Genomic DNA, 16,233 nt, shown 5'->3' on the forward strand with positions numbered 1-16,233 from the left:
GGGTTTCCTCCAGATGTGAAGCTTGACCTAGGTAATATTATAAGACATGTTACAGGTACACTGGACTAAACGTTTATAAAGGCAGACCTAGGTAATATGAGATGTTACAGGTACATTGGACTAAACGTTTATAAAGGTAGACCTAGGTAATATGAGATGTTACAGGTACATTGGACTAAACATTTATAAAGGCAGACCTAGGTAATATGAGATGTTACAGGTACACTGGACTAAACGTTTATAAAGGCAGACCTAGGTAATATTATAAGACTATGTTGCAGATACATTTATAAATGTATACTGGACCCAACATTTATGCCTCGCCATCACTCAGCTTTGAATTTAATTGAATTTATTTGGGTGAAAACCTAATACAACAATATGTAATATATTCCCAGAGGATGGAAAAGTATTAATTAAAGTGTGTAAAGGAAACTGCTTGTGATTTGAAGAAAAGAGAGTACCAGTTCATCACAGAGAGTAGTTGATAGTGCCCAACCAGAGCTTCTAACTACATCGTTTTAGATGCCTTCTGGCATGTTTGGAAAGCATATCTGCTTATTTTAAATGGGTCGAATCTATGTATCATTTGGTTTGGTTGAATAGTGAATATGTTTTTTACCTCAGCTGCATTACCCACTCCAGTCAGCAGATGGCAACGTGTGTATTTTATGTCGGGGGATGCTGTGTGACGTATAAACCAGTGGACGGACGGTACGCTTTTTTGTTCAAAACAAGCCTGGTAAGGGTGAACTTGGGCAACTCGCTAAACATTGTCGAATTCGAGACACGTTCTGTGTATATTAGACACTGTTTTTTTTTTTTTAACACATACGCGCATGTCTACGTGTTAACCTGTTTTATTCCACATAGTTAGCTAGCTATCTTAGCTAATGCTAAACAGCTAATGCTATCTAGCTAGCTAACGTCCCCGACCATGAGTTCACTAAGCTGCTCCCCCACCTTCTAAAGAAGAGGAGATCTGTTGGACGGAGAAAGACGCTCCCGTGAAAGAGAAGGAAGAGGAAGCTGTTACGTTGTTTGTCGGGTAGGTGGCTTGCTAAGTTAGCATTAGCAACTAACCTGTTAATTATATCTACCTAGCTAACATCCCCGACCATGAGCTCACTAAGCTACTCCCTCACTTCTAAAGAAGAAGAGGTCAGCTGGCCGGAGAAAGAAGCTCTGGGGCTGAACATTATCGTAAAAGAAGAAGAAGAGGAAGATTTTACAGTGAAAGGACAGGAAGGTGACGAAGAAGATGCAGTGTTTGGAGTGAAGAAGGAGGTAGTCACAGTGAAAGAAGAGGAGGAAGATTTCAAAATAATAAAGGAGGAAGAGGAGGCTATTACATTGAAAGAAGAAGTTATAGTGAAAGGAGAGGAAGAACCTTTTAGAGTGGATGAGGAAGAGGAGGATATCTCAATAAAAGAGGAAGATGTCTTGGGAGTGGAGAAGGAGGAGGAGATTGAGACTGAAGATCTGATTGACACCAGTAAGTACGATCTTAAAAACAGGGGCACAAACTCTGTCTGCAGGTTCTACACATACCATGATATCAAACTCAACCTTATATATCTTTCAGTGATGAAGACATGGATGTCTCACGGGTGGGGTTGTGTATGCAAAATGGGTCAACTTTGAGCACCTCGATCTCCTGAATATTTTGGCATTCAGGTCAAAAAAATAACTTCCTGAACTCTTCTACCATGGGGGACAAACGGTTGGAAGGTTCCATTCAAATCTAAAGGGGTGCACTTCAAAAATCACTTCAGTCATATGGAACGACCCTGTTGTTTAGTCTATTAAACTGTTTGCTGTACTCACTTGGCTATTCATTTGGGGGCTCCCGAGTGGCACAGCGGTCTAAGGCACTGCATCTCAATGGTAGAGGTTTCACTACAGATACCATGGTTCAATTCCAGGCTGTATCACAACCGGCCGTGATTGGGAGTCCTAATAGGGTGGCGCGCAATTGGCCCAGCGTTGTTCGGGTTTGGTCAGGGTAGGTTGTCATTGTAAATAAGAATTTGTTCTTAACTGACTTGCCTAGTTAAATAAAGGTTAAATAAAAAATAAATAGTAATACATTCTTTAGGGTTAGTATCCTGATTCTCATCCCGTCAAACCGTCCTTCTCTCATCCCAGGATTTACGGTATTACTGGCGTAGTACGCAAGGGGGTGCCAAAAATGCAAAAAATACCATTGAGTGTCTTCTACCAGAATGCTAACAAATTTAGCACAAGTAATATCGAATTTCCATGGAGGCTGCGAGCTAAATATGCTAACGAGTGCAAACAGAAATAAACAAATTGCAAAGACCGATGTGTAACCGATGTGAAATGGCTAGCTAGTTAGCGGGGTGCGCGCTCATAGCATTTCAATCGGTGACGTCACTCGCTCTGAGACCTTGAAGTAGTTGTTCCCCTTGCTCTGCAGGGGAACAAGGGGAAAAATGCAAGGAAATCAAAAGATACTAGTGGCAGCTGTACAGATAACTCATCCAAATGGCTTTGACTTCTCAAACACAGCATAAAGCTTACACAATATGATGCCCCATCACCTTATTAATTAAGTAACGTACTTAGATAACTAGCAAGTTAAACTTAGGGGTTTTGCGTTAAAGCAGAATTCTTCATTTTCCACACAGAAAAAGAGAAAGCGTAAGAATTATCTTGCTGCGTTTTGTGAACACAGATCTAAAATGCTTATTATTGTCATTTTGGCATCAGACACATTTGGTGCTTCAGTTGCACATCTCCACTCAGAACGCCAGTTCCTGAATTCTCATCTATCAGCAGACTGATGTGGAGACACTTTTCTCCGGTACTTTTCTCGGTGTAGCCTACTTTTCTCAGGTAAAATGCCAGATTAACTTCAAGCAAAACATTTGGAAATGTAACTGGCTACATTCTCTCTATGCTAAACATTAGAAATATGATGGCCATGTATCGTTTTGCTAAAACTACCTTGCTTTTTCATTGTAAGCTAATTTACTTGTGTGGCTGCCAGCCAAATAGCATTGAACTTCTGTTGTCATCTGATGGAAATTAAGCTATTTTCCGCCAAATGTGTTGCACTATAGTTGCACGTCGCTGATCATTCTATATATAAAACGGGACCCCTGTCAATACACAGCTGGACACACCAGTCCCACGTTTCTCCCTTGGTATTTACAAACAAACACCTGACTGGCTCAACTGTTCTGAGGAACTACGCTAAGCTTCATAATGTAAAAAAAACGTGACAGGTGACATGACGTACGCGATCTGCTTTATCTCCTAACACATTGCGCACGTTGACTGCAGGTATTTACTTAAAAAGTAGCTACAAATATTCAAATGTATAGAAAAACTTCAAATAAATAGTTTAAAGTATTGATGGTACTGTAGAGATTGTTTAAGATGCAAAGAGTGGAGGCCACCAACAAAATGGGTTTGATACATGCGTCTTTTGACTTTTAAATGAATGATATATGGCCTATATATAGAGTCCTGGACATAGTCTTGTCCATCAGTCGCTGTGGATGGAGTGGAACATTAAATATGGAGTCCTGGATAGAGTCTTGTCCATCATTCGCTTCAGGTTAAGAGCGTTGGGCTAGTAACAGAAAGGTTGCTGGTTCGAATCCCCGAGCCAACTAGGTGAAAAATATGTCAATGTGGCCTTGAGCAAGGTACTTAACCCTAATTGATCTGGATAAGAGTGTCTTCTAAATGACAAATCATGTAACAATTTCAATATAATAATGTTTTCGGTTCACAATAGTTTCATTTCTAAGTACTAAAACATGGGTAGTGGTCCTAGAACAGAGATCACAAGGTCAAAGGTCAATCAGCTAAAAACCTGCCTCTATGAAAGCAAGAGTGTTATTATTATTTGTATTATATTTGCCACCAATTAAAAAATAAATAAATGAAAACTGGCTTCAGGTTATTACCAGTCTGGATTAAACCTCATAGGAAGACAGTTTTATCATTCAGGTCTCTGTTTAACTAAATACTCAGTATTTTATTGAGGGATCTAGTCTAGATTAAACCTTATAGGAAGACCATTTTACTATGTGGAGGTCTTATTCAGGGCTCTGTTTAGTATTTAGCTAAATACTCTGTTTGTCTTTGGCAGGAGAGAGACCAGATTCTAACTCTGACAGCGGGAAGAGTTCTTCAGTGGCACCAGACTCAGAGACACCCAAACCAGCAAGACAACATCACTGCTCCCACTGTGGAAAGAGTTTTTGGTGGTTAGGGCACCTTAGACACCATAAGAGAACGCACACAGGGGAGAAGCCCTACCAATGCTCCCAGTGTGGAAAGAGATTTACCATGTTAGGGAACCTGAAACAGCATGAGAGGACACACACTGCAGAAAGGCCTTTCAAATGTTCTAAGTGTGGAAAGAGTTTTACATGGTTAAGGTACCTGAATAAGCATGAGGAAATACACCTCGTAGGGAGGAAGACCTGCCAATGCTCTCAGTGTGGAAAGAGATTTACTACGTTAGGGTACCTGAAAACACACAAGAGAATACACTCCGGAGAGAAGCCTTACCAATGCTCCCAATGTGGAATGACTTATAACCAGTTAGGGAACCTGAAATCACATGAGAGAATACACACTGGAGAAAAGCCCTTCCAGTGCTCCCAGTGTGGAAAGAGATTTACTGGTTCAAAGAACCTGAAATTGCATGTGAGAATACATCGAGATAAACATACAAATACACAGGAGGGGAAGGAGGAGGAGAAGACATACCACTGCTCTCATTGCGGAAAGACATTTTCCCGGTCAGAGGACCTGAAATCACATGAGAGAATAGAGAGGCTGTGTTCCGACTTGTGTTTTTGACTTAGAATGTGTTTTTTCTTCAAGCCACATGAAATCATATTGTACACTGAGTACACCAAACATTAGGATCACCTTCCTAATATTGTGTTGCACCCCCCCCCCATTTTGCCCTCAGAACAGCCTCCATTCATCGGGGCATGGACTACAAGGTGTTGAAAGCGTTCTACAGGGATGCTGGCCTATGTTGACTCCAATGCTTCCCATAGTTGTGTCAAGTTGGCTGGATGTCCTTTGGGTGGTGGACCATTATTTGATACTGTTGAGCTTGAAAAACCCAGCCTGGCACCTACTACTATACCCAGTTCAAAGTCAATTAAATATTTTGTCTTGCCCATTCACCCTCTGAATGGCACACACACACACACAAACCAGGTTTAAAATGTTTTCGTTAACCTGTCTCCTCCATTTCATCTAAACTGATTGAAGTGGATTTAACGAGTGAGCTCAATAAGGGATCAAAGCTTTCACCTGGACTCACCTGGTCAGTCTATGTCATGGAAAGAGCCGGTGTTCTTAATGTTTTGTATACTCAGTGTATATATGCTTGCCCCAAAAATGTGCCTATTTTTATTTTAGCTCAAATCAGAATGTATTTTGTTTTAATTATTACCTTTGATCTGATACATGTATAAACCCTCAGATATTAAGAGGTTAAGTATTACCTTTGATCTGATACAGGTATAAACCCTCAGATATTAAGAGGTTAATTATTACCTTTGATCTGATACATGTATAAACCCTCAGATATTTAGAGGTTAATTATTACCTTTGATCTGATACATGTATAAACCCTCAGATATTTAGAGGTTAATTATTACCTTTGATCTGATACATGTATAAACCCTCAGATATTAAGAGGTTAATTATTACCTTTGATCTGATACAGGTATAAACCCTCAGATATTAAGAGGTTAATTATTATTACCTTTGATCTGATACATGTATAAACCCTCAGATATTTAGAGGTTAATTATTACCTTTGATCTGATACATGTATAAACCCTCAGATATTAAGAGGTTAATTATTACCTTTGATCTGATACATGTATAAACCTGCTTGTTATATGATTTGGATATGTAAGGTAAAGTATTCAATAGATTAGTATGACTTGCATTTCTTGATTCTATAGTTGAATTAAGTCGTTTTCTTTCATTCAGTCAATTTGTGGATGTGTAAGTCAAATGTGTAAATGTAATGGTCGCCACGCTGCTTGCTTAGCGAATAGCGCACCACTTCGTCCTGATTTGGCTCACACCGAGGATCAAACCCAGGACTTCTCTGCCTTGATAGCACACGTGACCACCCTCCTGAATCGTCTTACCAGTCGACGCCACCGCAAAGCTAGCAATTCCTTGGCTCAAGAGGGGACCAGTTCAGGCTGAGGAGTGAGTTTCTACACATTTGCTCCATATAAGAGTGTGCAAAGCTGTCATCAAGGTGAAGGGTGGCTACTTTGAAGAATCTCAAATATAAAATATATTTTGATTTGTTTAGCACATTTTTGGTTAATACATGATTCCATATGTGTGATTTCATAGATTTGAAAAACCCTGTAAAGAAAAACCTTGGAATGAGTAGGTGTGTCCACATTTTTGACTGTATTGTTACACCATGTAGGAGCAGTATAGATCTAGTCTGTTCATTATATACATCTACATGATGTATTGTTACACCATGTAGGAGCAGTATAGACCTAGTTTGTTCATTATATACATCTACATGATGTATTGTTACACCATATATGTCTAAACTCAGCAAAAAAAGAAACGTCCCTTTTTCAGGACTCAGTCTTTCAAAGATAATTCGTAAAAATCCAAATAACTTCACAGATCTTCATTGTAAAGGGTTTAAACACTGTTTCCCATGCTTGTTCAATAAACCATAAACAAACAATTAATGAACATGCACTTGTGGAACGGTCGTTAAGACACTAACAGCTTACAGACGGTAGGCAATTAAGGTCACAGTTATGAAAACTTAGGACACTAAAGAGGCCTTTCTATTGACTCTGAAAAACACCAAAAGAAAGATGCCCAGGGTCCCTGCTCATCTGCGTGAACATGCCTTAGGCATGCAGCAAGGAGGCATGAGGACTGCGGATGTGGCCAGGGCAATAAATTGCAATGTCTGTACTGTGAGAGGCCTAAAACAGCGCTACAAGGAGACAGGATGGACAGCTGATCGTCCTCGCAGTGGCAGACCACGTGTAACAACACCTGCACAGGATCGGTACATCCGAACATCACACCTGCGGGACAGGTACAGGATGACAACAACTGCCCGAGTTACACCAGGAACGCACAATCCCTCCATCAGTGCTCAGACTGTCCGCAATAGGCTGAGAGAGGTTGGACTGAGGGCTTGTAGGCCTGTTGTAAGGCAGGTCCTCACCAGATATCACCGGCAACAACGTCGCCTATGGGCACAAACCCACTGTCGCTGGACCAGACAGGACTGGCAAAAAGTGCTCTTCACTGACGTGTTGCGGTTTTGTCTCACCAGGGGTGATGGTCGGATTCGCGTTTATCGTCGAAGGAATGAGTGTAACACCGAGGACTGTACTCTGGAGCGGGATCGATTTGGAGGTGGAGGGTCCGTCATGGTCTTGGGTGGTGTGTCACAGCATCATCGGACTGAGCTCGTTGTCATTGCAGGCAATCTCAACGCTGTGCGTTACAGGGAAGACATCCTCCTCCCTCATGTGGTACCCTTCCTGCAGGGTCATCCTGACATGATCCTCCAGCATGACAATGCCACCAGCCATACTACTCGTTCTGTGCGTGATTTCCTGCAAGACAGGAATGTCAGTGTTCTGCCATGGCCAGCGAAGAGCCCGGATCTCAATCCCATTGAGCACGTCTGGCACCTGTTGCATCGGAGGGTGAGGGTTAGGGCCATTCCCCCCAGAAATGTCTGGGAACTTGCAGGTGCCTTGGTGGAAATGTGGGGTAACATCTCACAGCAAGAACTGGCAAATCTGGTGCAGTCCATGAGGAGGAGATGCACTCCAGTACTTAGTGCAGCTGGTGGCCACACCAGATACTGACTGTTACTTTTGATTTTGACCCCCTTTTGTTCAGGGACACATTATTCAATTTCTGTTAGTCACATGTCTGTGGAACTTGTTCAGTTTATGTCTCAGTTGTTGAATATTGTTATGTTCATACAAATATTTACACATGTTAAGTTTGCTGAAAATGAACGCAGTTGACAGAGAGAGGACATTTATTTATTTTTTTGCTGAGTTTATATGGACAGTGCACTGCTCTCCTAACACTGCAATGATATTAAACTATTTGGACAGTGGCGTGAAAAAGTATTTGCCTTATAATAATAAACCCTCACATAATGCTGCCCAAAAACAATGAAAACTTCTCTCACCCAGTGGCATATGGGCTATTTAGGTGAGTGGTGGTGTTACCACATGAAGCAGTGTCCACTTTGCATAAGGAAACATGGACAGATAGGGCTCTACCTGTGTAGAACACATGCCCCTTTACCCTTCCAGGCTCTAAAGTGTCCTTTTGGGTGGTGGTATAATTTGTATAAATGTTTGGTTCAACATTTATGCTGAAGCCACTTCCCGCAAGTCGTCGTTAAATTTACCTAAATTATTTTGTATTTTCATTCAACTTTCTGAAGAGGAAACGCCACGGAAATGCCCATCATGAGTGTGTGCGTTTTTCTACCACTATGTGTAGCTGTTAGCGATGATGCTAATGACAACCATCATCATCAATATTATGGGCACCTCCCCTTGCGAGAATAACGGCACTAAGCCTTTTTCTTTGAATTATAATAAATGTTTCATGAGATTGTAGATGGATCTTAGACCATGCCTCCATACAGACTCCACCCAGATCCTTGATATCCGTCCGTCTGCGCTTATGGACTGCCCTCTTCAATTCAAACCACAGGTTCTCAATGGGGTTCGTTACGGAGACTGAGATGGCCATTGCAAAATGTTGGTTTGTAGTCAATGAACCATTTCTATGTGGATTTTGATGTGTGCTTGGGGCGGCAGGCAGCCTAGCGGTTAGGGCGTTGCTAGATCGAATCCCTGAGCTGACAAGATAAAAATCTGTCGTTCTGCCCCTGAACAAGGCAGTTAACCCACTGTTCCAAAGCCATCATTATAAATAAGAATTTGTTCTTAACTGACTTGCCTAGTTAAATAAAATAAAAATTGTCTATCTGGATGATCCATTTGAAGCCAAGTTTCAGCCTCCTGTCAGAGGAAACCAGATTTTGGCCAAACATTTCCTGGTACTTGGTAGAATTCATGATGCTGTTGACCGTAACAAAGGCCTTAGGACCAGTGGAAGCGGAACAGCCCCGTAACATCAAATATCCCCTACCATATTTTACAGTAGATATGAGGTTCTTTACTGCTCGTTCATATATCTTTCGATGCCAAACCTACCGCTAGTGTGTCTAGCCAAAGACCTCCATCTTTGTTTCATATCACCATATTACCTTTTTCCAATCCAAGGGCCAAACCCACCACTGGCTCCAACGCTGTTTAGCTCCAGGTGTTTACATGTGTTGGTTACTCTCACTAAAGGCTGTTTTTTTTCTGGCAACCCCTCAAGAGCCTACTGGCATGTAGGTGGCATCTAATTGGAGATTCAGAGACCCCAAGATGACCAAGTTCTGGAATTCTAATTCTAATGGGAGATTCAGAGACCCCAAGATGACCAAGTTCTGGAATTCTAATTCTAATGGGAGATTCAGAGACTTGGTGACCCCAAGATGACCAACTTCTGGAATTCTTCAACTATGGCCCTTCCTGAACCATCCTCCTCAGTGTGTGTGGAGATAAGATACACTTGTGTCCTCTACCAGGCAAGTTTACCACTGTTCCAGTGGTTTTAAACTTCTTCATTATTGCCCTAGCTATTGTTTTTTGCACATTGCCTGATTTATGAAGGTCAACAAACGTTTGTCTCTTTTCGTTTGAGCTATTTGCCCTTCCCCATGCACTCACTACTGTAAGTGGCTCTGGATAAGAGCATCTGCTAAACGACTCACATGTCAATGTGATGGCAGATTAATTTTTACATGCGTTACATATCTTTTATACCCCAGTGACACAGGAAGACATGAACTATAAAAAAAAGAGTTTAATGTTGTGGTGGAAATTCAACACCAGGGACGCCTGAAGTCAATTTTAAACAAATCACTCTTTATTATCACGGCCCGGAGAGGTTCACAAACTCAATCCAAGCTTGATGAAAAGGGCGTTCCCTTTCAGTCCTTATATACTGCTATACAATCAAGTCATATCAGCAAGATTTACATTATTCATTATTAACGTTGGTTCCTGCATGTGACTGATACCTCACGAGGCTGAGATACTCCTTTTGTCCCACAGAACAATGTTCTGGGCCGTACTGCTAAATTGCTTATGGTTTACTCCCATCTACAATCAGTGTGTACAATCAGTCAGTCACTCGCATGAACCAAACCAAGACATGTAATTACAGAGCAGCATTAATCTAAACACACAATCTGATACACAGAGAGAAAAATGTCCCATCACAATGTTAATGTAGATTTCATTTTTTATTTTATTTAATAAACAAGAATCTTTACGGGTGCCAATAAATGAAAGCTAAAGTTTTTTTTTTTTGTTAAACAAAATATTTTTCTCTGAGCAATTGTATTTGTATAAAACACAATTTCCCCAAAAAATGTCAGCATACAATATTCAGCTCAGTACTTGTATTGTTGATCTTAAACACATCTTTATCAAGAGTGTTAATAATTTTGGAGGTGGTTATTCCGGAGATTTAACTGGTCTTAACAACGTTAGGTCTTCTCCCCTCCTGTGTGTGTTCTGTCAAACTTTTTCCACATTGGGAGCATTGGAATGGCTTCTCTCGTGTGTGTGTCATTTCATGCTTTTTCAGTATCCCTAAATAGGTAAAACTCTTTTCACACAGGGAGCAGTGGAAAGGCTTCTCTCCTGTGTGTATTCTCGCATGCATTTTCAGGTTCCCTAACTTGTTATAACTCTTTTTACATTGAGAACATTGGAAAGGCTTATCTCCGGTGTGTGTTCTCTCATGCTCTTTCAGATGTGATGACTGGACAAATCTCTGGCCACACTGAGAGCATTGAAAAGGCCTCTCTACAGTGTGTGTTCTTTCATGCACTTTTAGATACCCTAAGTGTCCAAAACCCATTCCACACTGGGAGCAATGATAAGGCTTCTCCCCTGTGTGCGTTCTCTTATGTTCTTTCAGGTGCTTTAACCTGAAAAATATCTTTCCACACTGTGAGCAGTGGTGTCGCCTCACTGGTTTGGACGTCTCTGGATCTGGTTCTCCTGAAGGACTCTTTCCTCTGTCAGAGTGACAGTCTGATATCGCTCCTGTCAAAGAAAAAACAGAGTATTTGGTTAAACAGCGAGACCTGAATAAAATCTCCACATGATTAAACTGTCTTCCTATGAGGTTTAATCCAGACTAGATCCTTCAATATAAAATCATTAGTTTGGATCCTGGGTGCTGATTGGTTGACAGGTGTTAGTTATTTACGATAATAAATAACAGTTCCATTTGAATTATCCATGTACATCCACTGTCCCACAGCCCAGCAAGGTAATTCATCAAAAAATCTCCACTGTCCCACAGCCCAGCCAGTAGGGTTGCAAAGGGTCGGAAACTTTCCGGAAATTTTTCATGGGAAGTTAAGCCTGGGAATTTCGCTTAAATTCATCAAAAAAGTTAGCTTATAACAGTGAACCTTTTTTTTGTGGGATACACATAAGGCAATTCTAGGTCTTGTGGCATATTTTGGTTAAACTATCCCCAATTCAATGGAATTGCAACCCTCTGCATGCACAGCATTCTTCCATCACATGTACAGATGATTCTCAAGATCTTGCACACTAATGAGATGCTATTGAACCAACACTACTACACTGTCTGAGCCAAGGACTACATGCTTTCTGGTAAGTTTTGATTACAATACTGGGTGGGGTGAATATATTGTATATGACATACATGATTTTTTGGTAACTAGTAAATAGTAGCCTACAGCAAAGTGTGTTTAAATAATTTTTAACTTGTTAATTTCTGCTAGTTAGTTTTTGCTACCATGTGGGTTTTAGCTTGCTTGAGCCTGCTAACTGAGGAGTGTTAACTCACCTGTATCCATACATGTTTCATTTTAAAACATTTATCTTACAAAGGAGTTGTTTAATCTAACTGCTTAACTACTTATCTGTACATGGAATTGTATATATCTTTTTTTTTTACACATTTTTTCTAATCTATACAGGAAAATGCCACGGGCACCATCTGATGTGTGCAGACATTTCACTGCAGCTAATGTAAAAGGAAAAGCCGTGTACATTTGCAAATACTGCGCCAAATCATATGTGAAGAATGCAACAATGACGCAAAATCATCTGGCCAAGTGCATAAAGTTCCCTCAGCGCTCACAACAAGCAACCTCTGACAAAAGTCCCTCTACTTCTATTCGAGGTGAAAATGTTGAATCAGACACCTTATCGATAGCAACAGCTCATGGTCCTCCTGGAATCAGAAGTTTTTTTGACTCAATGTAGGAATGTAGTCAGAAATGCCGATGAATGTCTTGCTCGAGCTGTGTATGCAACTGGTTCTCTGATGCTCACAGGCAATGTGTATTGGAAGAGATTTCTGAATGTTCTTCGCCCAGCATACACCCCTCCAACCAGCCATGCTTTTTCTACTCATTTACTGGATGTAGAGTTCAAGTGATGGTCAAGCAAATCATAGAGAAAGCAGACTGTATTGCAATCATCTCTGATGGGTGGTTGAATGTTCGTGGGCAAGGAATAATTAACTACATCTCCACCCCTCAACCAGTATTCTACAAGAGCACAGACACAAGGGACAACAGACACACCGGTCTCTACATTGCAGATGAGCTGAAGGAAGTCATCAATGACCTTGGACCACAGAAGGTATTTGCCCTGGTGACAGACAATGCTGCGAACATGAAGGCTGCTTGGTCTAAAGTGGAGGAGTCCTACCCTCACATCACACCCATTGGCTGTGCTGCTCATGCATTGAATCTGCTCCTCAAAGACATCATGGCACTGAAAACAATGGATACACTCTACAAGAGAGCCATGGAAATGGTTAGGTATGTGAAGGGTCATCAAGTTATAGCAGCAATCTACCTCACCAAGCAAAGTGAGAAGAATAAGAGCACCACATTGAAGCTGCCCAGCAACACCCATTGGGTTGGTGTTGTCATCATGTTTGACAGTCTCCTGGAGGGGAAGGAGTCTCTCCAAGAAATGACCATATCACAGTCTGCCAATATGGACAGCCCCATCAAGAGGATCCTCCTGGATGATGTATTTTGGGAGAGAGTGTTAAGCAGCCTGAAACTCCTGAAACCTATAGCAGTAGCCATTGCACAGATTGAGGGAGACAATGCCATCCTGTCTGATGTTCAGACTGCTTGCAGATGTAAGAGAAGAAATCCGTACTGCCCTGCCCACTTCACTGTTGCTCCAAGCAGAGGAAACTGCCTGAAGCCCATACACGCCGCAGCGTACATGTTGGACCCAAGTATGCTGGCAAGAGCATCCTGCCTGGTGCAGAGATCAACAAGGCCTATGGTGTCATCACTACCGTGTCTCACCACCTTGGCCTGGATGAGGACAAGGTTCTTGGCAGTCTGGCGAAGTACACTTCCAAGCAAGGGCTTTGGGATGGAGATGCAATATGGCAGTCATGCTAACATATCTCATCAGCCACCTGGTGGAAGGGACTTTGTGGATCTGAGACTCTTTCCCCTGTTGCCTCGACCACCCTCCTAATCCCACCAACATCAACCGCCTCAGAGCACAACTGGTCCTTGTTTGGGAACACACACCAAAGCGCGCAACAGGCTGACCAATACAAGGGTTGAAAAATTGGTGGCCATCCGGGCAAATTTGAGGCTTTTTGAGCCTGACAACGAGCCATCCTCAACAAGGTTGGAAAGTGACAGTGAAGATGAGGCCTGAGAGTCTGATGTTCAAGAGGTGGACATTGAGGAGGTCCAGGGAGAAGACATGGAAGCCTGAGAGGAAGACAAGCAAAGCTTTAGTTTCTAGACTATCATTTCTAAGATGTATGTTGAAAACGTTTTTGGGAGATGCGATGGATCATTGGGGATCATTCAATATTCCCTTTCTTTTGTTCTTCAGTGAAATCATCCCATGTGAAGAGTCAACTCATTTAATTAAAGTTCAATTCGTAACTAAATAGTTTTTATTTTTTATTTTGGAAGGATTTAATAATTTACAATTATGTCTACTTATGATAAGGTAAAAGGTTTATGTTTCTGTCTCCATATGATATGGTAACTATATCAAATGCAAAAAGACATCTACATTTAAATGGTATTAATATTAATTTTCATATATTCCAGTTAATTCCCATATATTCCCATTAATTCCCACAGAAAGTTTCCCCCTCTGAATTTTCCCCAAAATGTGCAACCCTACCAGCAAGGTAATTCATCAACTGTATCTCCACTGTCCCACAGCCCAGCCAGGTAATTCATCAACTGAATCTCCACTGTCCCACAGCCCAGCCAGGTAATGCATCAACTGAATCTCCACTGTCCCACAGCCCAGCCAGGTAATGCATCAACTGAATCTCCACTGTCCCACAGCCCAGCCAGGTAATGCATCAACTGTATCTCCACTGTCCCACAGCCCAGCCAGGTAATTCATCAACTGTATCTCCACTGTCCCACAGCCCAGCCAGGTAATGCATCAACTGAATCTCCACTGTCCCACAGCCCAGCCATGTAATTCATCAACTGAATCTCCACTGTCCCACAGCCCAGCCATGTAATTCATCAACTGAATCTCCACTGTCCCACAGCCCAGCCAGGTAATTCATCAACTAATCTCCACTGGAAGAAAGAAATAGACATTCTTATCCCATGCCAGATAATAATAACCATTTTACTCAAACCTGTAAATGATCATGAATAACACGGTGTTTAGGGCTGTTTCCCGGCACTCCGCTTCGCAACATGCCTAAGAACAGCCCTTAGTGTTACTCACCATAATCCACAGGTTGTCGTGCCTTGATGCTTCAATTAAATAACTGGTGGCCAGTTCCTTTTACAACATTTCATCCAGATCAAAATAATCCTCGTCTTGATTCGGTTTTCTTCATCATTTGCAAATCAGACATGAGTTGGTGGTAATAACAGGTTATATGATGTGGTATCATAGATATTTTAAATCAGATCAGTCTGTCTTACCTTATAGCTAAAATATGAAGGACCTAATGACCCCATTGAGATGATAAAAACACTAATGATTGTAGCGCTTCAAAACATGTTTTCAAAAATATATAATTTACTCATGGGTTGTCGAGTATAGAGTAAAGACTGAGCAAAGCACTACAGAAAGAGATTTGGAACAATATAATGTAATGTAATTTAATCCATTAACGTTTTGTTGGTTGACCCCATTCTTTTTGTAGCTTTAACAATTCCTAAAGTACAGAGCAACATAGTCAAGTGTAGAACGCTCTTTTAAAAAGCAGACATTAGTTCAACAACTGCAGAATTGTTTTTAAGATGGTACTTACTGGTGTTAATCAGATGTCCAGTGATCTCCCCCTCCACTCCAACATCTGCATCCTGCGCTTTCGCTTCCTCCTGTTTCACTCTGAAAGCTTCCTCTTCTTTCACTGTAACAGCCTCATCCTCTACTTCTTGTTTAACTGTAACAGCCTCACCCGCTACTTCTCTTTTGACGGTGACAGCCTCCTCTTCCTTCTCCTCTTTCACCGTCCAGCAGACCTCTTCTTTAGCAGGGGGAGAGTAGTCTAGAGAGCTCATGGTCGGGGATGTTAGCTAGCTAGTTAGCATTAATGACAAGTCAAGTGCTACTGCTAATTTAACCAGACAGCTAGTTGACTACTAGCAACGTAAAATTACATTAAATGCGACAATTAGCTAGCTATACGACACAAGTGTGTTTAAAACAGTGGCCAATACACACCGAAAGTGTAAAGTTTTAGCTATATTGGCTAGCAAGCTACCGTGGTTGATAACAAGATCAGCGTCCCGTTAGCAACACAAAAAAAGTACTTCCGGGTCACGGAATTCTGGAAGATTTTCTAAATAAATGTCCCACACGTAATAGTGGAAAGGTGTCAATGGCCTGTATTTATTAATTATATGATAAGTAATTGTCTAAACATTAACAATTATTTATATTTGTAACATTTGTAACATCTGCATTAAATATGGGTTTTAAACCATGTTCCAAGGTCAAATAAATGGCCACACATAAATGGCCATATTTCGTATTGTCTTTATAAAGCAAAACATATTGCGGGTGCCGCAGCAAAAGTATTGTAGAGAATACT

The 16,233-nt window shown here is 41.3% G+C and overlaps 2 protein-coding genes across 2 annotated transcripts; one reads left to right on the plus strand and one right to left on the minus strand.

The window, feature by feature from the left end:
* The first annotated feature begins 715 nt into the window (after positions 1–715).
* Positions 716–4,976, plus strand: LOC106564009 (zinc finger protein 436-like). Its single transcript, XM_014129973.2, has 2 exons — positions 716–1,495; positions 4,127–4,976. The coding sequence occupies exons 1-2, from the start codon at positions 1,120–1,122 to the stop codon at positions 4,843–4,845; spliced, it is 1,095 nt and encodes a 364-aa protein (XP_013985448.2). The 5' UTR covers positions 716–1,119; the 3' UTR covers positions 4,846–4,976.
* Positions 4,977–10,010: 5,034 nt separating this feature from the next.
* Positions 10,011–15,933, minus strand: LOC106564011 (gastrula zinc finger protein XlCGF17.1). The gene is made up of 2 exons (XM_045690532.1): positions 15,448–15,933; positions 10,011–11,222 (listed from the first exon to the last, which is right to left on the minus strand). The coding sequence occupies exons 1-2, from the start codon at positions 15,698–15,700 to the stop codon at positions 10,639–10,641; spliced, it is 837 nt and encodes a 278-aa protein (XP_045546488.1). The 5' UTR covers positions 15,701–15,933; the 3' UTR covers positions 10,011–10,638.
* Positions 15,934–16,233: the final 300 nt, after the last annotated feature.

Source organism: Salmo salar, chromosome ssa12, assembly GCF_905237065.1.
Source record: "Salmo salar chromosome ssa12, Ssal_v3.1, whole genome shotgun sequence".
Lineage (NCBI taxonomy): Eukaryota > Metazoa > Chordata > Actinopteri > Salmoniformes > Salmonidae > Salmo > Salmo salar.

Excerpts from the sequence above, each read along its gene's own strand:
- LOC106564011 (XM_045690532.1), bottom strand. The coding sequence starts at position 15,700 with ATGAGCTCTCTAGACTACTCTCCCCCTGCTAAAGAAGAGGTCTGCTGG. Across the intron at positions 11,223-15,447 it reads TGGACATCTGATTAACACCA|GAGCGATATCAGACTGTCAC; the intron begins GTAAGTACCATC and ends TTTCTTTGACAG.
- LOC106564009 (XM_014129973.2), top strand. The coding sequence starts at position 1,120 with ATGAGCTCACTAAGCTACTCCCTCACTTCTAAAGAAGAAGAGGTCAGC. Across the intron at positions 1,496-4,126 it reads TGAAGATCTGATTGACACCA|GAGAGAGACCAGATTCTAAC; the intron begins GTAAGTACGATC and ends TGTCTTTGGCAG.